This window comes from Filicampus tigris, chromosome 10 (genome assembly GCF_054856515.1).
Source record: "Filicampus tigris isolate MCC_2025a chromosome 10, RoL_Ftig_1.0, whole genome shotgun sequence".
Classification (NCBI taxonomy): Eukaryota; Metazoa; Chordata; class Actinopteri; order Syngnathiformes; family Syngnathidae; genus Filicampus; species Filicampus tigris.
Window position 1 is genome coordinate 24,857,795 of NC_141226.1, and position 25,951 is coordinate 24,883,745.

The following is a 25,951-nucleotide window of genomic DNA, read 5'->3' on the forward strand; positions in this document are numbered from 1 at the left end:
AGTCGTCCACCTCGCCAGTGCGTGCGAGAGGTCATCCCGAAGCGACGGAGCGCTGCCTCCTCTCGATCGCTCCCCCGCGCGTTTGAATTTGGACGCGTCCCGATCTGGTCTGGGATCAGCGGCCGGCGTCTCCTCTTCACAACTGTCAAATGTTTGTCAGCCTGCATTTTCGACACGGTGTGAGTCCTCAAATGCACTCAATGGTTTTGCTTTTTTGAAATTAGGACTTATTCTCATTTGCATCTTTTTCTGTGAGTTTGTTGTTGGCACGTGACGATTTTGGCGTCTGGATACTCGCCAACGTTTTAACGGTGGCGGACGCTCGAATTGGTCAACTCCAATCCAAGCGTTTACTGCCACCCGCGGAAACGTCGGGTCACGTGCGGCTTTCGAGGGGAAGAGGCTCTCGGCCGGTTCGTCCGTCAAATTCAAGCTTCGGTGTAACTGCGCTGACAAACGGAGACCAGCAGATGGCGGCGTTGCATGGAACTGAGATCAGCACAGCTTCTGAGTTGAAGAGAGAGAGCTAGCGGCGAAACTGGCCCCGTCGCATCGATTGTGTGGGGGAGAAATGGCAACGCGTTGAGGCTCCTGACGCTCATATGTGCGATATAAGCCGAGTGTGCCTCCAAAGCAGCAGAGCGCGTGGCGCAATTGGCGAAGCCACGTAAAAAAGCCGCCGACGTTCAACTGGAGTCAGCGGAGCTCAGGGCGTCAAAGTCACTGTCACAAAACGCTCCACTTGTCTGCTTTTGGGTGGAACCAAGCCTTCCTCTACTCTGGATTACTAGAGAACGGACAAAGGTAGAAGCCAACGTTTATTTCCTGGTGAAGGAAGAGAGCCCGATCCGAATTATGGGCGGTTTGGTGTTTCATTGATTTATATGGTCGCGGAACACGTGCACGTGGGACCGTCGCTGGCTCTTGAAAGATCAGTGAAAATGCTCTAAAGCGGCCGGCGGTCAATGACTTGATTCTATTTGGGATTATTATTGTCCTTGAGAGAATGTCTCCCCTGTAAGAGCTCCCCAAAAGCCGCTAAAAGGCGCAGAATGGGGCCCATTAGCGCCGCGGTGCGCTCGACACGTCTGCCGCTTTTCTATTCCCGCTTCCGACTGGCGCCGCGTCGTCTCCTGGGACGTTCGTCGTCGTCGTCGTCGGTGACTACGGTTCACATGATTGCTCTTCTCCCGCCGGCTGCCGTCTCCTCGGGGATGCTCGCGGCTAGCCGCGGGCTAACATGTTTGTTTACGACCGTCCCGCCGGTCGGTATCGGTCAAGCGGGGACAAAATCAACCATTAGAAGCAGCCAGCGTCACACGGGCACACAAAACAAAAACACTCCACACCGATATGGACTCAAGTTTTGGGGCGTGGTGGACGGCGCAGGAAGAAAATTGACGACACGAGCATCGGGACATGAACGCAAAGTGCAAAGTGCGTTTGAACCGGAACATTTGGACAAAAGTATTGTACGCCGACAGAAAGTGAAAAAATTGTGGGAAAAATACTGGGACACTGACAAAGTGAAAGAAATGTGGACAAAAGGACTGGAACTGGAGCAGGAAGTGAAACAAAAGTGGTCCATTCGCACAAAGCGGTTGTGAACTTTGTGTTGATGTCCGCGTGTCAGGCGGCATGTTGGCCGGCCAGTCAGCTTCTCGTCATTGCCGCCAGCGTGTCCGTCGCAGCTTGTCTGCGCGGGCGTCGCCGCGACCGAATTGGAGCGTTTCCTCGCTATTGGCGCGTTTCCTCTTTGCGGCGCGCTGACGGGCTGCCGTCAAGCAAGCGGCGCCAAGGCAGCAGGTGGCGCTAGAACAAACACCAAATGGCGAGGTTGCGCTTCAAGTAAGTCCACACGCTCATCTGTTTTGCTGATGTTGCGTGAAAGGACATGCAAAGTCCAAACAAAAAAAAACACAGCCCAGCTTCGAATCCGAGCCTCGGACCTGCGAGGCAGACATGCCGCCGCGCCGCCTTTTTAATTTCCCATCCGAACGATTGAAAACGAATCCTCCCGCATCGGCGGTGTGTGTGGCGGCCGATTCCACAAGTCCCAAACGCTAACCCGAAGCTCGCTCGACTTTTCCGTCGAGTGTCAACCGTGGTCATCCTCCATCAAAGCCTCGCCGGCGGCCATCTTTGCGACGCGGACTGCGGCTTGGCTTGGCGCCTAAGCCGGTCAAAGGTCAACACCGGGCAGGCAGGCCGGCCGGCATCAGCCGGTCCAAGCAGGCCGCGTTTGCCGGGCCGCTTAGCCGCTCAAATCCTCGCACGTGAAAACCGCTGACAAGATTGCCGCTTCCCGTCTCCTTGAGCGCGCTGGCGTATACTGTAGCTCCCCCTAGCCACCGGCTTGTGCATTACACGACATGACATTTTCCAGTGCTGCTGGGGCAATCCCAATAATGCATCGGCGTAGGTCATCGCCGATGCTATCGTGCGCCGCTGCCGATAAGGATTTTGTGTTTGCGGTGTACCAGCGAGTGCTGTTCAGCAGTAGGTTGAATGTGATTGGTTGGCCACGTCGCAGTTACTGTTCGGCGCCCCCTCAAACATTTGAACGACTCATCTGGCAGCTTGTAAGTCTCGTCAATTATGAGGAAAAGGTGTAAAGTCATTTTGCTTGGTATTATTCGTATTTGTGGACATTTGCAGGCATGAAGGGCCAGCGTCAGTGATGGAATTCTCCCGGCCGTGGCCATCTCATCACCCCTTTTTCTTGCATGTGCATTTGCATTCTTCCTCTCCAGAAGCTTGGTCTCCTGCGTGCGTTCAGCGGCGAGTGAACCCCCCTCGACCCCCCCCCCCCCCCCCCACGCCCCCGGCTCCAAAACAAACGCTTAGCATCTTTAGCATGCGCTCACGTGACTCTGAGTCATTGTGTGCGGCTTTTGGCCCGCAAAGTGCATGTCCCGCTTTGAAGACTATTGTGGCTGACGTGAGGATTGTTGCTCGGATGCGTGTCCGTGGCGCTCAAGTCTGAGGAGTCGTGTGCGTGGCTGCGTGCCGTTGCCATGGCGACGCGCATGCTCCGGGTCAGCCTGCATGATCCTGATGAGCTTGGACGAAAACATACAGTAAGAAAGAAAAGACACGCACTTGCTTAGCGCATGTTGTTCAAGCTGCGGCCTGGCCCTTCACTTTCATCGGCGCCAAAGATTTTTGCCAACTTTTGAAAACATTCTATTTGTTTTGTTTTACACGGTAACTCACGTCGACGCAAGATAAAGATCATGAAATTCCCCCCCCCAGCCCCCCCAAAAATCTGCACACAAAAAAAACCCAACTAATTTTTTTTCTCTCTGTTGTCAAGTTAAACTAAAGTGCAAAGTATTGAAAAACAGTCCAGCGTCCTGCCCGTATTTTCTGCATTCAATCTCAATTGTTGGAGTTTTATTCATGACATATTATTTTCAAAATGAATCGGCCGATTATTCTGTTAGGTGATTCTGCGGCAAATATCGGAATCGGCTTCCCCAAAAATCCATAATGGTGAAAACCATCAAAAAAGAACCTGGAACAGCGCAAGAAATGAAGACTCGCTGTAAATAAAATGGACTTATTGAAAGCGCGTGTGACATGCGATTGTTCACTTGTTTTGCCTGCAACATGTTCCCGCTCCTAATTGGTCCTCGTTCAAAACATCCACCTGGGTGCCGTTTGCCGTCTTCCAAAACAAAACGTCGCAGCTTGTGTGCTTTTTAATTTGCGTCTGGGCGGGGGTGCTTGTGTGTGCGCGTGCGTGTGCGCGTGCGTGTGTGTGGGTGGGGGGCCTTGGGGACCTGGACCTTTCGGGCCGCAGCCAAGAAATTGAATCAGTGCTGAAAGCTTCCTGCATGGGAGAGATTGGCAAGAACACACGGTGGCACGCCGTAATGGGCGGGCGGGCGCGTGCGCGTTGAGGCGCCGGGGCCAACCTGTCATCCTCTCATCTTGTCATCCTGTCATCCTGTCATCCTCCCACACGGCGTGAAAGAAATAGTGTAGCGCTTGGCTCACGGCGCGCTCGCCACCTGCTCGTCGGTCACGTGCTTTCGTCACGTGGCTCGTGTTTTGTTTTCTGCATGCCGATCGGCTCCATGCACGCGGCTCGGCAAGACTTTGATTTGACGAGAAGTATCAAAAGATGTCACGAGAAACCTAAAGTGGTCCCTCCTCGGGCAAGAACGTGCATTCTGGCTGTGGAATATTGTCCATCCATCCATTATCCGTACCGCTTATCAGTGATAATTATTTTATTTTTTTTGCGGCCAAATCAGCAGGCTCGATGTATTCTGAGTTAATTCACTGTAATAACTTTCAATATATCTCATTTATTTTGTGTTAGTAATCCGACGTTTTCCGGTTGGTCAAAGTCGAATGACGGCATACAGTTGGTTTGTTGTTCTGTTGCCACTTTATGACTTGACTTTTACCATGATAATGTGTGCTTAAATGAAGATTTTAGGTGTCGACGTCACACAATTTTCCGATTATTTTGTGAGTCAGTCGGGTGGCAGGTGGGGTGTGTGTGTGTGTGTGCGTGTGCGTGTGCGTGTACCAGCCAGACGCCTCCTGTGGGCCAGCATGAGCGTCCTGGACGACCTTTGGCATCAAAACTAGAAAAGACCTGCCCACACTTGTCCACCATGCTAATTACCCCCGGGACAGTGTGCGCGCGCGGGTGTTTGTCACAGTGGCCGTTTGCATGGTGTTACATCATCTCTGCCTTCAGACAGTGGAGGTTGTGTGTCATGTGACCTGCTGGCCATGGCACGCAACGTGTTGAAGAAAACAAGCCAGACTTGAAGCGGTCTTCGGCAACGGGAAGTCAAAGTAAACATTTGACACGTGCTCCGCCGCAGAAAAGACAAGACAAGTCAAGTGTTGTGTTTTGGCGACGGAGCCAAAATGAGCAGGGGTCCCGTGATGTTTTTTACCAGGGTCAAATGCGCCACTTGACTGGGTTCTTCTCGCCAAAAGCCAAGTTGACGGCAAGAAAACAATCCGCGACCCACATGAGCTGCGAGCTCCGCGCTTTCAGACCATTTTGAACGACAGCCGGAGGCCCGCCCCAAGCGCGATGAGGCTCGAAAGTTGGGAGATGCCAAGCATGCTAAGCTGGCCCGTTGCCGATGTGTCGCAGGTGGCGGCTCAGACGGTTCTGTTCATGTGCATGAACACGGCCGGGATCTTCATCAGCTACCTGTCGGACCGCGCCCAGCGCCAGGCCTTCTTGGAGACGCGGCGCTGCATCGAGGCCAGGCTGCGTCTGGAGACGGAGAACCAGAGACAGGTCAGGTCCTCGCCGCATCGCCTCCTCCAAACGCCGCGTCTCAGGTGGACAAGGACCCAAATTACTTTCCTGGAGCAAACCGCTTTTTTCGTCGTACCGCTTGGAATGGAGGCCCGGGAGATGATTTTGCCAGACCGTGTAGACATACGGTACATCCGCGCTCGGGTTGACCGTCTCTCCACAAAAGACCGTTTGATGCGGTTTGTCGTACGTGGGCCGCCAAACCATTCCAGGACAGTTCGAAGAATTGGATTCACTTTGACCCGATAGGATTCTGACTGGATTCCACACGGTACGGCTCAGTTGGGGAGGGTATGATGCGACGATGTGGCAAATACATTTGAATGAACTTGTCAGTAAGGTAAATGCGCCATTTATCTCTCCAACAGAAGACGCTTCGATACGTATCTCGATGTATTTTGAAGTGAAACGATTCGATACACTTTGACAGGAGAAAACGATTTTCTGATTCGACTCCAGACATCAAAATAACCATAGGAATAGCCAGCCATACTGTGCAAGGCTGCGGTGCACTTTGTGTCCGTCTGATGTGACGCGACAAGTTTGACGTGGGTAGCGATTGATGGATTTGCGCGGACAGCGCACAATGTTTGCGACTCTGCTACTAATGAGCCTGCCGACGGGAGACAAACATGGACGCCGCATCGATCTGCTGTCACGCAGGCACACAAACACTCCCGCACGCGCACGCGCACAGGCTGAGTGAGTGGCGTTTGTTTACGCAGCGAAGTGGACGGTGGGTGAGGCGCAGAAAGCTTTTCTAGCATCTTGTTTCCTGGAAGCCTTGCGGCGTGTGAGGCTCAGCCAGGGCTGAAATGGAAAGAGGCGGCGCCGCTCGATTAAGAGCCTATCGCGGAGCGGCATTTGGGGCGTGCGTATCGAGGAAGTGCAAGTCACTCTGTCGGTCGGAAAAGTCTGTCCTTCGTTGTCTCCACTCGCGTCCTTAAAATCAGTTCAAGATCCACGTCCGATGGTCTTTGAAATTGGAAACAAAAGCTCGGATCTACATCCGGTTCCAATCAAAGAATTCATGAACTGGACTTCTGATCGAAATTCTGATCTACATTCACTTTCGTTGTGAACTGGTCTTAAAAAGTCGACATTCAAGTACAGGCTGGTCATGAACTCGATAACATTCCGGTCCAATTCGATCACGAGCTGGGCTTCAGATCCTGATCTGTTTATATCCAGTTTTATTGCGGTCATAAACTCTCCCCGTCCGCTGGGATTCAGACCTTCTGTGGGTGAAAAGTGAACTTCAAATTTCAGGTTGAGATACAGCATCACAATCAACTGGACTGAAACGTCCAGATCCAGAGACAATGTGGTTGTCAAGTTCACCTAAACGTTCAGATCCAACTCTAGCGTAGTCATAAACTGGACCGAAACCGTCACATCCAGATCCCATGTGGTTGTAATGTGGACTTCAAATTTTGTCAGCTCCGGTCGAATCCAGATCCGTTGCTATTGCAAATTGGGCCTTAAAGAGTAACGAACCGTAGCATCATTTCACCATCAAACTGGACTTCAGTTCCGATCCGGGTCCAGTTTGACCATGAAGTGGATTTTGATGAACTTTTGTAGCTGTTCATCTGTAAGAGGGAAAGTCCCGTTATTTGTTCCCACCCCAACTTATCAACGCGCGGCACATGCAAATGTTTTGTGCCTTTGGGAAGTAGTCCCCTGACTAAAACCCGCAATGTTTTCATTGTGGCCTTTGTGTCTCCAGGAGCGTCTGGTTCTGTCCGTCCTACCTCGCTTCGTGGTTCTGGAAATGATCAACGACATGACCAACGTGGAGGACGAGCACCTCCAACATCAGTTCCATCGGATCTACATCCACCGCTACGAGAATGTCAGGTCAGACTCAGAGCGCTAAAGGGCCTATCTCACTTGCGGGGACATCTGATCAGTTGGGGCGACTCAGGAGACCAAAATATCGCTAGCGGTCTCAACAGGAGGACGCGGAGACGGTGCAGAGATGTCGCAGGGATGTGGCGGCGGCGACCTCCAGGCGATTTGGTCCCCTGTACATTAGTGGAAGTGTCTTGGTTATTATGCTGTGGGTTAAGACGTCCGCACAATGTCTCCTCAGTCTCCAGCAGGCCTCGGAGAGGTCGCCCAGACCTCGCCGATACGTCTCTCCAGAACTAGTCCCCGCAGCATCTCCAAGATCAACAGGTCAAGCGTTGTCGAGTAGACGTCGCCATCCAGTAGCAAAGATGTCACAGAGACCCTGGGGAGACAGGTCCCCAGTCGCAGACATAATTGGTCCCGCCGATGTCTCGGGGACCTGCTGGAGTCTTGAAAAGTCAGGTGGTCTAGTGGGACAAGTGTTTGGCAGACGTCACAACCGAGTAGCAAAGCTGTCTGTGCAATTTCTCCAGAGTCTCATTGGTCTCAGAGAACCCACGGAGACATCTCCCCGTTTGCAGACGGAACGAGTCCCCGCCACATCTCGTCAGAGACCTGCTGGACACTTGAAACAGGTTCCAAAAGGTCTCTGAAAACAATCTGACCTTAGAATCCATCGCGACTCCCTCGTGGCGAACGTTTGGTCTCCGAGCGGTCTGCAGGCCAGTGGGATGGGCCCTTAACGAACGCCACTAAAAATCCGCCGTTGCGCTGCGGTGTGGGACGCGCGATACGAGCGGGGCGCCGCCGCGTTGTCGTTGAGACTGAATGTTTAAAGTCGCGATTGTATCCCAGGTGAACCCCCAAAATGACCTTTCCGTGTTTTATCCAGCATTCTTTTCGCAGACGTCAAAGGCTTCACAAATCTTTCCACCACGCTGTCGGCTCAGGAGCTCGTGCGGATGTTGAACGAGCTTTTCGCACGCTTTGACCGGCTGGCACATGTGAGAGCGAGCGAGCGAGCGTGAGCGCGTGCGCCTTACGTGCGGGGAAGGCTGAGACGGTCCCGCTGTGCTTGCAGGAGCATCACTGCCTGCGCATCAAGATCCTGGGAGATTGTTACTACTGCGTGTCGGGCCTGCCCGAGCCGCGGCAGGACCACGCCCACTGCTGCGTGGAGATGGGCCTCAGCATGATCAAAACCATCAGGTGAGCGCTCAAACGCCACAGACGGAAGGGTGAGGGTTAGGGCCGATACCGATTCTTAGTGGTCAAGGAGGCCGATAGCCGATATCCGGAGCCCATATTCGGCCCGGCCAATAATCGGTCCATCCCTAGTCACAAGCCGATATGCCACCACTGTTTGTGAAAGACCAAAAGGTTCTGCCGAGGGTTTGCTGCAAAAGCGGACGATGAACATCGGGGAAAGCCAACTTTGTGACCGACAAAGAATAAACGCGGCGTGGGGGATGCGCGTTTGTCCGACTGTTTTTGCTTTTCAGATACGTGCGCTCGCGCACCAAGCACGACATCGACATGCGCATCGGGATCCACTCGGGCTCGGTGCTGTGCGGCGTGCTGGGCCTCAGGAAGTGGCAGTTCGACGTCTGGTCCTGGGACGTCGACATCGCCAACAAGCTGGAGTCGGGCGGCATACCGGGGTGAGGACGCACCGCGCGCTCGCTACGTGGCTTTCGTTTGCTTGACATCCTCGCCCTGCGTCCTCATCACACGTCCGTCCTCGCTCCATGTTTCTGCCTCCTCGTCACTACGCACTTCCACAGGCGCATCCACATCTCCAAAGCGGCCCTGGACTGCCTGAACGGCGACTACGAGGTGGAGGCGGGCCACGGCAAGGACCGCAACGACTTCCTGCGCCGCCACAACATCGAGACGTACCTCATCAAGCAGCCCGACGACAGCCTGCTGGCCCTCCCCGAGGACATCATGAAGGAAGCGGCCGGCGCCGCCGACCGCCGCGCCAGCGCCGCCACCTTCAACGAGGCGTCCTGGAGCCCCGAGCTGCCCTTCGACAACATCGTGGGCAAGCAGAACGTGAGTGCGCAAACCCGCCCGGCCCGCCCAGGCCCGCCGCCTCCGGGGGTGGGGGGGGGGGGGGGGGGCGTGGCCGCCGGAGCTCGTCAGCGGGGAATGTTGGCATGCTTTCTTTGAGTCTCACCTGTGCCGGGAGGACGCTGTTGCCGTGGTAACGAGTGTGAGGATGATTGTGCTTGTGCATCCCGATTTGTGTTTTTGCCGCCGCGACAACGAGGTAAGCTTCTTGCTGTGCACGGACGTCATTGTTTTTAAAGCAACTCCGAGCACATGGCGTTTACTTTTAAAATGTGCAGTACTTCCAACATAGCAAAAACACTGGAAGATCGCTTCGCATACATACTATACTGCGAGTACTACCACACGTGCTACTACAGGTACATACGGAAAAGACAGACAATGTACTAGACATACTAGACGTACGCATAGCATTACGGAGTAGAAGTTCCCCAAGTCGCTTTTGCGTCGCGTGAGGACGGACGACGAGCTTCGATGAAGCACAAAGGTCTTTCTTTGGAATCGGGAGCGTTGAGCGTTTGCGCCCTGCGGCTAGCCCGGTGCGGCTCCTTCACAGGCGCGTGGACGCCATTTGATGTTTGTATTTCTTGCAAAAGTACCCCGACCCCCGCCCACCCGGCCCTCCCTTCACAATGGCGACCAGCGGCTGCGCGTGCATATGAAAGGATCCTCACAGGAGTTCTGAAGCGTCTTTCATGTTGGCGCTTGGGCGCCGCTCCCTCCACGTCGTCTCTCTCCTCTACTGTACCTTGTCTTTCCACTCGGCCGATTCTCTCACCTCCCTGTGCTCTCCCTCTCCTCCCGTTACGCTATTACTCCCCCTACTCCACTACTCTCTCTCACCTCTACTATTCTCCCTACCCAAGGCTGGAATGAAGCCTTTTGTCATCGCATTTTGCGCCTCATCAAAACACATTGAATAGCACAGCGCACAATCAGACAACAGCCAAAAGAAAGTGGCAGAAGAAGCCCAAAAAAACGTAGCCGGCCTCACGTTACCTGCACCGGGCGGTCGGAAGTCAAGGCAGCTAGCTAGCAACGAGCTTCGGCTGGCTACGAGTGCGCCTAAACACATTGCGGAGTCCATCCCGAGTCGGTAATCGTCGCCTCCGTGGTGGCCACGTGCTAAATGCTAAGCTAAGCTAAGATTGACGCGGCTATTGCGTCGAACACCGACCGCAATTATGCGCTTGGGTGATACGAGTCCACTTTTCACAGACGTCTGGCTGCAAGCGAGTTCAAGCGGAGAACATCCGACTGTCAACAGCAAAATTGCAGGCAAATGACTTTGTCTTTTTTTTCGTCTGGACCCTGGAGAGAAAATGAACTCGCTGAACTGAACCGGCAACCAGAAAACAGTTACGTTATGCTACGCCGTTCGTCAGCCTGGAGGAGTGGCATAGAAGCTCAAAAGTAGATGAAGACAGGACAAAAGAGTTTTCACAATAGTCCTGAGTCGAGTCTTCATTTTGATTTTTGAGGTCTGCACAATAAATGTTCTCATATTACAGGATTTTTTTTTTTTTTTTTTGGAACTAATTTAGCTCTGCTTCTAGACAAGAAAATACAGTTTGCTGCCATGCACAATGCAAAATTACCCAATAAAAACGGTTGATTCTATTAAAAAAAAAAAAAAAATTGTTCATTTGTTGTATTTTTATCACTGAATAAAATTTGGCCCCGCCCGTAGCATGCTAACTACCGAGCATTCCTCATGAAACACTCGCTTCGGGTTCCTGGGGTCAAGCCGCAAAAAAATTGCTCCGCAAAATTAGAAAGGTGCTCCTCAAATGAAGTCATTGATTTGCAAAACTGTTAAAAAAACCCTATTTTGAGCCTTGTTATGCTATTCTCGCACTCTTCTTTGTGTGTGTGTGTGTGACCCCGGCCTAAAACGTCCGCTGGCGCCTGCTCTACACAAACACTGCAAAGACACTGGACATTCTCTTCAACATACTCCACAAATGCTGAACTGCGCATCTTACAGTGCATACAGTGAGGGCTCTTAAGTCAAAACACTCATATGTCAAATCACCTTTCCCTGTTGAAATGAATGGAAATGCCATTAATCTGTTCCACACTCCCCAAAAGGCAACAAAAGAAGTGTGTGTTTTCAATTTGCAAGTATGGAAGTCTAAAATGTCGTACTTTTATTCTAGCACGGTGGAACGACGTCATTCAGTACATGTGAAGAACATGAAAGAGTTTTTGTCACAATCGTACTGCTCCTTCTTGTGTGAGACAAGACGCACAGATATGCTGAACCAGAGGCTCGGCTCCTCTCTCAGGTTCTCAGCACAGTGGTAGTATTAGTCGTTCGATACTGAGGATAAAGAATGCGTGCCTGTGCGTCTTGTTAAATGGTCTGTCTACACGTGCTGCACAGCGTTTGCGTTCGGGTATTCATTGCCTGAAGGGCAGCAGCGCCCCCACATAGATGCTAATTGCTAGCTAATGTGCCTCTGGAGTTTCTCATTGTTTGTTAGCATGAAGCTGGCGGCGGCCACGTGGTTGCTTTTGATACGCAATGTGTCATTCTCAGTTTTATATTTAGTTTGAAAGCAAACTTGAGCCGAGAGTGGCACTAACAGCTCGGAGCCTCTTTTGGAAGCGGTTCGCAAATGACATGTGGCCAAAAGTCAAGTGAGTTGAGTCACCGTCTTCCATACAGCGCTTTTAACTCAAGCCAAAGCCAAAGCAAAAAAGGAAAAGAAAAGAAACTGGCTGACGGACGGATTGTTTCTTGACAATTTCAAAGCCCCGCTGTGGAATCGGCGTTCAGCGTTCATGACTGCCCCAGGTTGGCATGCGAGTTAGAGACGTTTCATGTTTTGATTCCGTCCATTTGTATGATATGATATGAAACCCTAATTTGTATTTGTCTTCCTTTTCGCGCATACTTGACATCATATTGAAGCATGATTGCTGTTTCGCCTGATGACTTTCTTGCGATTGGCTGCTTCGGGCGCCACCTCGCGCACGACAGCCCGTGGGCGCGCGGACGCGTTCTATGGCCCGAATGCAGTACTTGTGACTTGTGACGTGTGACGTGCCCTTCAAATAGCGTGAGAAGCTTTGACACGCGCTGTTCTCGCATGTCAACAAGGCGGCGCGAAGAGCGCTTCTTGCTTTGGAGAGCGCGTCATCTTGCCCTGACTTTATTTTGCGCCAGACTGACTGCAAATCACTTGATTTGGCGTATCTGACAATACGGACACCCGATCCCACAGTGCGTCGAGACGGGCACAAAAGAGTGCATTCGTTTCAGGATAGGGAAAGGTGATTTGAGGTGTGAGTGTTGTCACAGAGCAAAAGGGACTTGTATCCTCCCAAGGCACCGCTGTGGTTTCGTTTGCCGTTTTTTGCCCTTGTGCTGTGTTGTGGTCATTTCCGTCGCTGTTGTCCTCGGCGCCGTGCTTGTCAGTCCTCAGCCGTGCGCAACTTTAGCCGGCGCAATTGCGCTCGTGCGTCTCCGAGCGGAGCGCCGGCGTGCGGGACGTCAGCGGGCTGCCGGCGGAAAGCTTGCGTTTTGCTCGTCCTCCTCCTGCGGTTTGTCTCTTCTTCTTCTTCTTTTTTCCGTGTGTTTTGTCGCGGTGGTGCCGATGCGAGTGTGGAGGTAAGGAGGAGGGTGAGGAGGGCTGTGGCAGCATCGGGTTCATTCTATGTGCATGTGCTTTCCCCCCTAGACTCTGGCCGCCCTAACGAGAAATTCGATAAATCTGCTACCAAACCATCTCGCACAAGCTTTGCATGTCCACTCCGGCCCTGAGGAAATTAACGAGCGAATAGAGAGCGCCATCGACTTACGGAGTGGCGATAAGTTGAGGAGAGAGCATATCAAACCGTTCTCGCTGATGTTTAAAGACTGCGGCCTGGAACACAAGGTAGCCTGGGCCTTGGCGACGCTGCCGCTGCCGCTGCCGCTGCCGCTGCCGCTGCCGCTGCCGCTGCCGCTGCCGCTGCCGCTGCCGCTGCCGCTGCCGCTGCCGCTGCCGCTGCCGCTGCCGCTGCCGCTGCCGCTGCCGCTGCTTCTTCTTTGCTTTCCTCTTTGCTCATTCTTTTTCTCCCTTTTGCCTTTTGTTCCCTCCCTCCTTGCAAAAGAAGCCAAACACGACAAATCCATCATGAGTAAACTAAAGGGCTAAATTGTTCAAATTGGGCCACTTTTAGAAAAGGAGATTTTTTTTCTTTTTTTTTTTTTCCAACGCTCGTACCCATTTTGGGCGAATCCTAATCCTGATAGGAATGCGTTTGTCAAGTGGCACGCAAAACACGTCGTCACGTTTAGGGAAGTATATAGGACGCATCTGCGACAAGCCCAGTCGTCGTTTTCTCATCCCAATCATTTTGGACTGTTTTTTGTTTTGGGGCGTCGCGGGTTTTGTTGAACCCTTTGGTTTTGTGTGTGGCCTTTTGATGACGTGCAGGTCGGCGGTGGCGTCAGACGCATATCCCGCTTACATCTACATACGGTACCAAGGAGGCCGGGCTCGGATTTGAAAAATCCAAATTGTACACTTCACGTTGACATCCAAAATGAAATACGTGTCACATAGAGGCATAAAAAAAGAAAAGAAAATTGAGCTGCAGGATGACAAGCTCAAACTTCTTATTGACTGTAGTTTGTCTGACTTGAACAAAGTGACCCTCTTTTCTTTCTTTCTTTCTTTCAAATGCATTCTTACCGTTTATTTTGAAAAAGCCATCTTTAAAGGAGCTCTCCATACAAGCACTTGTGCATGTCATCATCATCATCATCATCATCATCATCATCATCATCCCAACGTGCAAGAAGACAGCGCCACCTTCAGTTTACTCATGAGCAGGAAAAAAACCCCAAAAGTCTGACAGAGTGCATTCATTCCGAAATACAAAGTTGACTTTTTCCTTCTCTCCCTCAGTATAGCAGTGCATGCTTTTGCTTCAATAAGTAAAGCGAAACGTCAAGTAGTGAGCGGCTTCCTTTTGTTGGCATGACGCCAAGTCAGGAAACGTTGACCAAATGAGATGACGTCATCGTACTGGGCTGGGCTCAACTTGAAAAACTCAAAACTTGAAGTCCAGCGAGGCATCAATGTCGGAGCTCGGCCTTCGCAATTGGTCATGAAGGACCAGGCTGAGCTTTGTTTCTTCAATTTGGTTTCTGAATGCAATGCGCGTCTGCACCTCTTGCCCCGCCCTCTCCTTTACGTTGGCTTTCTTTTTGTGCGTGTGCGCGTGCACGTGTTCAGTGTGCAGTGAATTGCTGTCGGCCTCCTCATTGTTCCGTTTTAGTTTTGATTCCTTTCGCCAAAGGTGCGAGCAAACATCAAGCGACCTCTCGCTAATTTCCCGCGGAGAAAGGCGGCATCGAGCCAGGGCGGCCGGCGGGCGGGCTCTCGCGCACTTTCGCCCTTTGACCCCGGGCCTGCCCTCCAAAAGTACTCATATAAAACACATACATGCTCTGTCATTCCAAGTCCAGGTTAAAAAAAACAACACCACATAAGACGAAATGTATATGCAATATTGCCTATACGACTACTTTGGAATAATTGTATCGTTCATGTTATGTTCATGCTGCATTTCTAATCGGGATTCATTTTGAGATTATATTCTGTCAATATTCGAAAAAAAAACAAAAAAGAAAGAAAGAACGAAGGAAAAAACAAGGGCATCCCAACATTTTGAAACATTGAACTTCAACACGGCTCACTTTGACCCACATCACTTAATCGGCTAGTTTACTCACTATGTCAAACCCAATCAACCAGTTTATTCACAGTATCAAACTTAACTACTACTTTACTCACTGTTTCGAATCCAACTACTAGTTGACTTATTAAATCAAATCTAGGCATTGTTTTTTTACTCACTGTATAAAACCAAGCTACGACGACTTTACTCATGAATCGTCACGATATTAAACCCAGTCAACTACTTTGCTCACTAGATTAAAGCCAGTCAACAAGTTTAGTCAAACAAGTTTTTCTTCGTCAGTAGATCAAAACTAGCTGCTCACTCATTCATGCAACTAGCTAGCTAACTAAACCCACTCACCAACTAACTAACTACTACTTTAGTCACCAGATCAAACATAGTTACGAGTTTACACACTATATCAAAACTAGCTGCTCACTAGGGCATGCCTAGCCTGCTAGTTTGCTCACTTCAAACCGAGCTACTAATTTACTCACCACATCAAACATAGCGACGAGTTTACTCACTATATCCAACGCATTTCCAACATCCTTGTTTGACAATCTCCAAAAATTCCCTGCTTAGGTTTAACTTTGCAGTTAGCCTATTTGTTAGCAGTAGCGTCTGTTAGGACTCGGCCAACAGCTAGCAGCCAACAACTAACGGCTAACAGCTTGTGGCAAACAGCTAGCCTGATAACCCCGCCTGCCGCTCCCGTCTCTCTCCCTCTCTGTAATGCTTGTGCCGCTTGAAGTGTGGCATGCTAATGTAGCGTGTTTGATTTGTTGTTGTTGTTGTTGTTGTTGTTGTTGTTGTTGTAGCGGGCGCGTTTCCCCTTTCACCCGAACCGTCTCCTCTCTCTCCCCCTTTCCTTCTTTGTCGCTCAAGTACTCGCAGATGAGGGATGAAGTTTTCAAGTCCAACTTGGTTTGCGCCTTCATCGTGCTCCTCTTCATCACCACCATACAAAGTCTGCTGCCCTCTGCCAGGTGAAACACTACACCGTCATTGACAAAAAATAAATAAAAATACACAGGTGCTTGTCACCTTCACGCAATACTGTAAAGGAAAATAAGGCGTTGAATGGCTTTATTTTAGTGGTCAACGGTATCTGAGCTACGCGAACTTTGTCTGCTGGTTTACAGACTATAGCAAAACTAGCTACTAGTTTCCCCACAATATGAAACCTGGCCAACGAGTTTACTCAATATAGCAACCCTTGTTTACTTACTATATCAAACCTACTGTAGCTGCGTGTTCTTGCCTGACATAAAGCTAGCCCGTTAGTTTATTCACCAGATCATACAGAACTACTACTTTATTCTCTATATCAAGTCGAGCTACTAGTTAACCTACTCAATTAAGATTGCTTGGAATGTTACTTGACTCATTTTATAAAACCTAATTATCGTTTTCCTCACCACGCCGTATAACTAGCGAGTATTCACGATGGCAAGCCTAGCTGCTTGTTTACTGACCGTATCAAACCGAGTCCGATAGTTGCCCGACTATATCAAAATGAGCTACTATATGAAACTTACTCATGATATGAAACCTCCAGTATTTTACTCTGTATTGAAGCTAGTACCTGGTTTCAAAACCAGTCAAGTAATTTACTCACTACTGTATGTCAAAGCTAGTATACTCAGCTCAGTCCTTGCAGCTAGTTTACTCGCTATATCAGACTGAGCTATTATTTTACACGCAATATCAATCCAGGTTTACCTGTCGTATCGCCAAAGACCAGACCAGAGTCAACTGGTTTAGTCACTTTTAGAAAACTGGCTAGTTGACTTATTGCCGTGACCACCGAGCCAAAAGGCCTTTGCAGTTAGTTTAGCGGTCATGTGTGACGTGGCCACCGGTTGGTTGGCTGACGATTTGGCCGCGCGCGTCACGCAGGATGGTCCCGATGGTGGCGCAGTTGTCCGTCCTGATCCTGCTGCACTCGTGTCTGGTCCTGGCGACCACGGCCGAGGACTACAAATGTTTGCCGCTGGTCCTGCGCCAGGCCTGCTGCTGGATCAACGAGTCGTACGCCGCGCGCAACGTGGTCATCTTCCTCTCCATCCTCATCAACTTCCTGGCGGCCATGATCAACATGGTGAGTGCCCGGCGCCCGCCCGGCGCCCGCCCGGCGCCCGCCTGGGCCCGGCCCGCTCAAAGCTGACGTTTGTCCACTTCCCGCACGGCAGCTGTGGTGCGACGTGCACGAGCCGGCCTCCTCCAGGAACGACACCCTCCGTCGCTCCGACGCCGTCGCCGACATCTGCTTCTACCCGGAGGTACGCACGTGCGCCCTCGCGCCGTGGCCGCATCGCGCCATCGTGCCTTGACTCCATCGTGCCACGACTTAATCACGGCGTGACTCAATCGCGTCCTACTTTCATCATGCCAAGACCGAATCATGGCGTGACATGATTGGGTCATGACTCAATGACTCCAAAACACCACCGCGCCATGATTGGGTCATGCCAAGACTCCACCGTGTCCTAAACACCACCGTGCCGAGACTCGATCACACGATGACGCCATAATGCCGTCATGCCACGAGTGCATAATTTGCCACGACATGAGTCCATCGTGCCATGAGACCATGAGGTTTTCATGTCACCACTTCAATCGTGCCCTGACGCCATCACGTCCCAAACACGATGGGGCAACGACTTGGTCATGCCGCCACTTCATCATGCCAAGACTCCGTCATGCCGTGACAACGTGACGTCATGATGAAATCATGACACAAACAGGTCTCGAACACCATCGGGCCACGATGCCGTCCCTTCGTCGTGCCGTGGCTCCGGCGTGCCGTGAAAGCATGAGGCCGTGACCCAATCGCGTCAGGACTCCATCGCGTCGTGATTCCACCGTGCCATGACACCCTGACGCTATGACTCGATCGCACCGACCCCAGCGCGCTGCGATTCCGACTTGACTCGTCGTGCTCTTTGTGTGTGCAGTACTTTGTGTTCACCGGCGTGCTGGCCATGGTGACGTGCGCCGTCTTCCTGCGCCTCAACTCGCTTCTCAAGTTGGCCGTGCTGCTGCTGATGGTGGCCGTCTACTCGCTGCTCACCGAGGCCTTCTACGCGGCGCTCTTTGTGCGTTACGACCTCGCTCACCGAAACGCAGAGTGAGCGCACACGCAGGCTGGCCTGAAGGGGGCGGAGGCTACACACAAATCACACTTGAGATTTCAATTTTTTCGTCTTACGTTTGATTTCAATTGCTTTTTTTCTTCACGAAAATCTGATTTCCAATTTGTCTTTTTTTTTCATTTGTATTTTATCCGTTTTTATTTTTCACAAACATTTAATTTCTCATTTTAACCATTTTATCCCACAAACATCCGTATTCCAATTTGCATTTGGGTTTTCACCCAAAAATCCTACTTCCAATTTTGTTTTTTTCCCACAAAATACTTTTATGGTTTTGATGAATTTTTCACCAAAATCTGATGGCTGACTTTCATCCATTTGGAAAACAAAAGTTTGACTTCCAGTTTTTTGGAATTTTTCATTTTTCTTTCTTTCAATATCCTTTCTGATTTGAATGGATTTTTTTCCCCTTTCTCTTCCAGAAAAAGTCAATGCCAATGACATTACCCAAAGCGAGTTTTGGGGGGTTTCTTTGACCCGGCACATTTCCTGCATTCGTGCAGTGCCTTTGTAAACGAGCTCCTCTCTGTTTGCAGCCATGCTATTAGTGTGTGCATCAACTTGGGGGGAAAAAAAAGAACGAATGAATGAAAATGAGCGAGCCAGCCGTGTTTTGTATGTGAAATGTCTGCTAAGTGTCGAGCGCTCCCCTGTCGCCCTTTCTCGCTGTGGCCAGTTTGATGTCGCAGGCTGCTGCTAGCGCATTAGCTGACCTTTACCTTGACAAGGGGTCAATGGTGCTCTGGTTTCCGTGGCAACATCCCGCCGGACCTGCCCCCGGGAAGGCAGCGAAGAAAAGAAGCTGTGCCGAGCTTCGACAACATCGTGTCGGAGAATGACCGCGTCGACGTCGACGCCGATGACGATGACGATGATGACGGTTTTGCTTTTAGGAACTTCCTGGGCACCAAGGAGACCTCGCTGCTCCTCATGGCCATGTTCCTCCTCGCCGTCTTCTACCACGGACAGCAGGTGAGAAAAGCCCCGGAAAGAAGGAAAAAAGCAAACGCGTCAAGTTGAGCGAGCCAGTTTGCGTGTTTGCGGTGCAGCTGGAGTACACGGCGCGCTTGGACTTCCTGTGGCGCGTTCAGGCCAAAGAGGAAATCAACGAGATGAAGGAGCTGCGAGAGCACAACGAGAACATGCTGAGGAACATCCTGCCCAGCCACGTGGCCCGACACTTTCTGGAGAAGGACCGCGACAACGAGGTCGGCCGCCTCAAACCGACTTTCATCTCCCATTTGCGCACGCGTTGGCCCATTCAAACTGGCGACCAGTCCCTTGCTTGGCCTATCTGCACCCTGACCAGTCGGTAATATCGTGATCGTAATCGGTCGTCGTTCTTACCAATAGGCAAAGTGTGCAGAAAGAGCGAGGGAGAGAAAGCGGGAGACGGGGAGAGAGAAAAGGGGAAGAAAGAGGGCAGAGAAATGGTGAGCGCGGGAAAGAGAAAGGAAGGAAAAGCCCAAGAGAAACATGACAGAGAGAAAGGCGAGAGAGAGGAAGAAAGAGACAAATAGAGAGAGCGGCAAAGAAAGGAAAAGAGATTTGAGAGAAATAGAAAAGCAAGAGAGAAAGAAAGAGGGAGAGGAGAAGAAAGGCAGCAAGAGAAAGAGAGACAGAAATAGAGAGAGTAGATAAGACAAAAGGATGAGAGAGACAGAGAGAGATTGTGTCCAAAGAGCAAAGTGTGGTTTGTGACTTTGCGACTCTTGTTGCTGTCACCGGAGCGCTTGCGAAGGCGGCGGCGGTCGGCGAACGAGCGAGCGAGCGAGCGGGCGAGCGGGCGACCTGTGACTGGCGGAGGTGCACCGACGCAATCTTTCATCGGGCACGCGCTCGCTCGTCTTGGGAGCGCAAAGGTCTCAAAGGGCCCATCGACGGCCGGTGGCGCCTTTGCAACAAAGATGTGAACTCTCCGTAACGACCCGCACGCGTGTCAAGTTGGCTCACGCGGCTCATTCGTACATGCGCAAGCTGAGCTCACTAATGACAAGGGTGGAGGACCGAGGAGGGAGCCCTGGGGGACTCCGCCCCACGCGACCCGGTCGCAAGTCAAAAGACGACCGAGTTGATTTCTTTCTTTTTTTTCCCCCCCATGCAAGTGTCTGCGTTGCTCGCCCCTGGCGGGCCACGTTTGCCCGAGCTTGGGTCCAGCCCGGCTGACTTTGCGCGAGAGGCGGGGCTCCGGTCGCCCGCCAACGTCACGAGCGAGATTCCAACAACGGACTGGTCACCGTCCAGTGTCGCGCGCGCGCCCGTGCGTTGAGCTCGGCAACGCCGCCCCCCGCTGGCGGGAGGGAGCGAGCGAGCGCGCGCGCTTCTAACCACCGGCGGCCTTGTGTGTGCCGGTGTGGCTCGGGCGTGCGCAGGAGTTGTACTCGCAGTCGTACGACTCGGTGGGCGTGATGTTCGCGTCCATCCCGGGATTCGCCGACTTCTACTCGCAGACGGAGATGAACAACCAGGGAGTGGAGTGTCTGCGACTGCTCAACGAGATCATCGCCGACTTTGACGAGGTCGCCCGCGCCGCCTTCCCTTCGCCTGTCCGCGTGTGCGTGTGTTGACGTTGTGTTTGTGCGTGTGTTGCCATTGAGTGTCTTTGTGTGCGTGTCGTACGTGGCGTACGTGCTGACATGGCGTGCGCATGGCGCGTGCGTGCAGTTGCTCGGAGAGGAACGCTTCCAGGACATCGAGAAGATCAAAACCATCGGCAGCACGTACATGGCCGTGTCGGGTTTGTCCCCCGAGAAGCAGGTGAGCGCGACGGCGCGGCCGCCGCCCGTCCCCGTCGAATGCGATCGGCTGACGCTTGTGGCGCCGTTGCGTCGACAGCAGTGCGACGACAAATGGGGGCACTTGTGCGCGCTGGCCGACTTCGCCATCGCTCTCAACGAAAGCATCCGAGAAATCAACAAGCACTCCTTCAACAACTTTGAGCTGCGAATAGGTACAGGTGGCACCGCACACACGCACGCACGCACGCACGCACGCAGGCAGGCAGGCACGCACGCACGCAGGCAGGCACGCTCGGCGGCTGTTTCCCACACGCCTGCGCTTCTCCATTTGTGCCGACACGCCCCCGCTGCACGTTTTGCGTCCATTTCTCCCAAAGCGTCTCCTCTCACGTGTCTTGAGCGCGTTTCTGCAGCACTGTCACTTACTTAGAGTATTTTTTCCTCTGTACTATGTACAGGCCAAAATGAGTGTTCCTCATATTTTTGATGTAGATGTAGGTTGGTGCGTATATACACATGTTACTGCGTATATTTACATAGGTTTGATCCTAAATGTTTGCCGTCAATGTTATACATTAATGGCCACATTATGCCGCCGCCCCTGTGTGACCTCTGTGATCTTTGCTGCTGTAACAATGACAATTTGCCCACTGTGGGATCAATAAAGGCATTCGCATTCTTATTCTTATTCTTATTCCCGACACGTCTTTCTGTCACGTCTGACGTTTTTCACGCTGTCGCGCGTGTCTCACCGTTTGCCTCGGCGTGTCTCTGACCGGCCCGGTAAACCTTTCACACCGCGCTTCAAGTTCCTTTGGTCTCACCGTACGTCCTTGACTATCTGTCACGTGACGGTAAAATTCACCTAAATAACAAGGATAAGAAGAAGATTGCGTTGAAGGGAGCATCGCGGGCAGCGCCGTCGCCCGCCTGCACTGAAGAAAACGGCCCGTTGAACGTACTCCTCATTTTATTTGGTCAGGTTCTTGCACCAAATCAAATCATCCGGATGCAGATGTATTTGGGAAGTTGACTTGAATTTCAGTCCGGATGATTCCATTGTGTGCGAGCACTTGACCAAATAAAATGGAGTCGATTCAACGCGCCCACCAAATTTGGGGTCGGCGCGTTGTTTCGGAGCGTGGTCGCCGTTGCTCGGTGACCGACCGCCGCGGGTTGGCAACGCAACAACACGTGTGGGGGCGTGGCCCGCGCAAACAAATTGCAAGGAGCGAGCGCGCGGACTTTAGTTTAGTCCGAGTGGCACGGGTCGCGTTCCGGTGACGGCGTTTCCGCCTCCCGCGTCGTCGCTCGGCACATTTGACGCTCTCCCTGCCTGTCTTTTCCCCTTCCCCTCCCCCTCCCCCCTCCCCCTCGCGCACGGCGGCCAGGCGTGGCCCAGGGCTCGGTGGTGGCGGGCGTGATCGGCGCCAAGAAGCCGCAGTACGACATCTGGGGCAAGACGGTGAACCTGGCGAGCCGCATGGACAGCACGGGCGTGAGCGGCAAGATCCAAGTTCCCGAGGAGACCTCGGCCGTCCTGCGGGAGCGCGGCTTCGCCCTGGAGTACCGCGGCGAGATCTACGTCAAAGGCATCAGCGAGCAGGAGGGCAAAATCCGCACGCACTTCCTGTCGGGCCGCGTGCTGCCCAACCCGCTCATCCTGCAGCCGCGCAAGATGACGGGCCAGTACTCGCTGGCCGCCGTGGTGCTGGGACTGGTCCAGTCGCTCAACCGGCAGAAGCAGAAGCAGATCCTCAACGACAACAACAACTCGGGCATCATGAAGGCGCACCACCATCACCACTACAACCGCCGGACGCTGCTGGCCAACGACGGGGGCGCCGCCCACCACGCCGACGCCCCCGACAAGGCCGACGCCTCCTGAGACCGGGGCCGGGCCGGGCCGGGCCGGGCCGGGCCGGGCGGCGGCGCCACCGCCAAGCCCGGCGATGCTCGCAAGTGGAAACTTTCCCTGGGAATTGACCGGAAAGGAGCTGGAGCTTCCTTGCTATTCGGGTTCCTGCCATTTTCTTGGTGTGCATATAGGCAGAAAGGTGACGGCTCAAAGTCACAATTTGGCCCTCCCGGGTGGAGTTAGTGCAAAGTCTGGTGGTTTGGTGATTGTTTTGCGTGTGGCACAGCAAAGGCGCAGGTTTCAATTCAGGTTCCTACCGATCTTTTTTTTTTTTTTTTTTTTTGCAGATAGGTGGCAGTTTGGATAGCAATTCCAGCTTTCCTGTTTGGAGTTGGCATGTTTCCCGCCAAGAAACAGACGGAATGATTTTCGCGTGGTTTCGGCTATAACGACAAAGCTGCAGCTTCCGATTCAGGACCCCGCTTATCATTTCTGGAATTTTTTGGCATATAACCGGAAAGGCGACGGTCGGAAGACAAGCTCCCGGGTGTAGTAGTAGCCGCGTCCTCGAACATTCCAGCGCCACGTTAGCACGTTAGCATGCCTCGTTGAAGACTGGACACTAAATTGTGCTCGGGAGCGAATGTGGGCGGCATTGTTGAGTCGATTTCTGCTTTATTCCCATGGAAAGTTTACACGTTTGAAAATTGCCGTAATTATGCAACCCTAGGGGGGACCCGCCGGACCCTCACGAATGTTGTCGGTACAACGCGAGGGACAGGACCCGCTCGCCGTGTCTCCAACTGTCGTTTCTGTTGCGGAGCGCCCCGACGGCGTTCCTGTCGTCTGTCACTTCCTCTTGAACCCCTGCAGACTTTGCCCCTTCCTCCCTCGCCACCGTCCATCTTTCTTTTTTCTATTTCTTTTATATGCCAACGCTCAATTAAAATGTTTACTTTTTTATAACGGGGCCTCCTGCTGTCTTCTGTCCACAATGCTGCTGGGTTTCCTACTTGAAGGAGAAGGAGGATGAGAAAGAAGAGCAACAGGATCCTTCCTTCAGGACGGAGGGAAGCAAGGTTGGCAGGAGTGAAAATAGAGAAGAAGGACTGACGGGAAGAAGGGTGGAAGGAAGGAAGAGAGAAAGAAAGGAAAGGTACCGAGGAAAGGGCAAACTAAAGGAAGGAAGGACAGGGAGAAAGACAGGATGGGCGGAAGGATGGAAAGAAAGGAAAAAAAGAGCGGAATAAGGAAACAGGATGGATTGTTGGGAGGAAAAAAGAAGGTGGCAAAGGGGGAAGAATGGAAAGAAAGGCTGATGGAAAGAGGGGAGGAAGAACAGACAAGGAAGCAAGAAAAGCAAAGGACAGGGCTGAAGGAAGCGAGGACAAAGAAAGAAAGGATGGAAGGAAAGGGGCAAATTGGTAGAAAGGAAAGAGAAAGTGGAGAAAGGAAGGAAGGATGAAAGGAAAGAAAGAAGGGAGGAAGGAAAGAAAACGAGAATGGGGGAGGGTTTGGGAGGTGAAAGTTGACCCTGAAATGTATGTGTCCGTTCACGCCAACGTTCTCACCTTGGGAACACGTGACTACTCGAGTCCCTCACTTCAGCGTTTCCGTATCGCGACGTTTTCATGGCGACAAGAAAGGCTTGTGCAGTGCGTGCCAGCTTCCGCGAGAGGGCAGTAGAGGACCGTCACTCTCGCTGCTGCTGCTGCTGCCGCCGATGACGACGGCAATCAAACTTTTAGTGGCTTTGTCACTCAATGTCATGTGACACTCAAGAATACAAGACAGTGCTTTACACAACATTTAACATCAAATAAGTTACTATACAACATGAAAGACACGTGCCAGACTTGACACCCTGCACTGGTCAAGGAGCGTCAAACTGCTTTTTCTGGCGGTCCTCCACAACCGAGGAGATGACATTGATGTCAAAAAGATGACAATGGCCCACGTAGCGATCTGACCATGTGAAAAGTTGCATGACTGAAGTGTAATGCAAGAGGGGGCTGCACCCGGAAGCAGCTGGTGGCTCCTCTTGGGCCGCCGCTTCGACACACGTGACGTACGTCGTCCACGAACAGTGGACACAATGGTCCGGTCGCAGGTCGAGCGACTGGACTGACTTGATTCCCAACACAGCCGCTGACATGAAAGAGGAGGAGAAGGCAGTTGCCATGACGACCGTCAGCACGCCCCCCTGTGCGTGCGCGTGCGTGTGCGTGTGCGTGTTCGCGTTGACGGTCACATACGACGGCGACTGTGCATGCGCGTGTCATGTGAAGCGCTTGGAAGACGGCGTCACGTCTCCGGTACCGATGGCTGTTGGCGTGACGGCTGCCGAAGAGCGTGGTCGCCTTGGCAACCGCCTCCTTTCACGCCACCTGCGGGTGTGAGAAGCGGCCAGCAGGTGGCGCCACTCGGTCCTTTCCGACTCCTCCTCCTCTTCATGGCATGCCTCGAGTTAGCCAGAAAAAAAGCTCAAGAGAGGAGAGAGCAAGGAGGAAAAGATACACATAAAGACAGACGGACAAAGGGAAGCATGATGGATGGAAGGAAGGGGTGACTGAAGGAAGACAGAGGAATGAAGAAAGGATGAGTGGAAAGAAGGAAGAAAGGAAGGTGGGAATGACAGAAGCAAGAATGGAAAAATGGAAGAAAGGAAGCAAGAAAAGAAGGAGTTTGGAATTTAAGAAAGAGAGGAAGATAAAAAAGAGAGATGAAGGAAGGGTGGACAGGGATGAAGAGAAAAGACAAAGAAAAGATTGGAGTAAGGAGGGATGAGTGGAAAGAAGGACGGCAGGTGGCATAGACAGAGAGGTGTATGCAAGGGAAAACAGAAGCAAGAATAGAACTACACAATGAAGGAAGAAAAGAAAGGACTATGGAAGGAAGGATGTATTTAAGAAACAAATGAAGATGAGAATGACAGAGGGAAGGAGGGATGGACCAAAAAATATGATGTCAGGGAGGACAGAAGGAAGAAGTAAGGAAGGAAGGTGCAACAAAATAAAGGATGGACTGAAGTAACAAAGGAAGATCAACAAAGTTGGACTCCAAGTCTTTTCTAGATCTTTTTCTGGCACTGTGATTCGAATCTGCAAAAGGTGGATTTTTTTTCCGAAACGTCATAGCGCTAAATGACAGCGCATAGTAAAATATGCCTTGCGCAAGCTTGTAGAGGTCAAACTACAAAACAAACTAAATAAAAATACCTCCAAAAACTCATGTGCAAGAAAATTTAAATGAGAATGAACCAAACGGTTGGGGACAATTAAAGCCATTTTGG

General features: G+C 51.9%; 1 protein-coding gene across 5 annotated transcripts in view; it reads left to right on the plus strand.

The window, feature by feature from the left end:
• The window catches only part of adcy8 (adenylate cyclase 8 (brain)), a 31,230-nt gene extending 7,605 nt beyond the window's left edge, over positions 1–23,625 (plus strand). The window contains exons 2-18 of one of the 5 annotated variants that reach the window (XM_086043625.1): positions 5,129–5,278; positions 7,029–7,159; positions 8,046–8,157; positions 8,235–8,362; positions 8,656–8,814; positions 8,938–9,208; positions 12,913–13,110; positions 15,794–15,894; positions 16,808–17,009; positions 17,101–17,190; positions 17,866–18,038; positions 18,957–19,035; positions 19,113–19,271; positions 20,436–20,582; positions 20,728–20,820; positions 20,899–21,013; positions 22,193–23,625. In XM_086043625.1, coding sequence (XP_085899751.1) covers positions 5,129–5,278; positions 7,029–7,159; positions 8,046–8,157; positions 8,235–8,362; positions 8,656–8,814; positions 8,938–9,208; positions 12,913–13,110; positions 15,794–15,894; positions 16,808–17,009; positions 17,101–17,190; positions 17,866–18,038; positions 18,957–19,035; positions 19,113–19,271; positions 20,436–20,582; positions 20,728–20,820; positions 20,899–21,013; positions 22,193–22,689 — 2,805 coding nt within the window. In that variant the 3' untranslated portion in view covers positions 22,690–23,625. Of the gene's footprint in view, positions 1–5,128; positions 5,279–7,028; positions 7,160–8,045; positions 8,158–8,234; positions 8,363–8,655; positions 8,815–8,937; positions 9,209–12,912; positions 13,111–15,793; positions 15,895–16,807; positions 17,010–17,100; positions 17,191–17,865; positions 18,039–18,956; positions 19,036–19,112; positions 19,272–20,435; positions 20,583–20,727; positions 21,014–22,192 lie in introns of all 5 variants that reach the window. The other 4 variants (XM_086043626.1, XM_086043624.1, XM_086043628.1 and 1 more) reach the window with 4 other exon arrangements.
• The last annotated feature ends 2,326 nt before the right edge of the window (positions 23,626–25,951 follow it).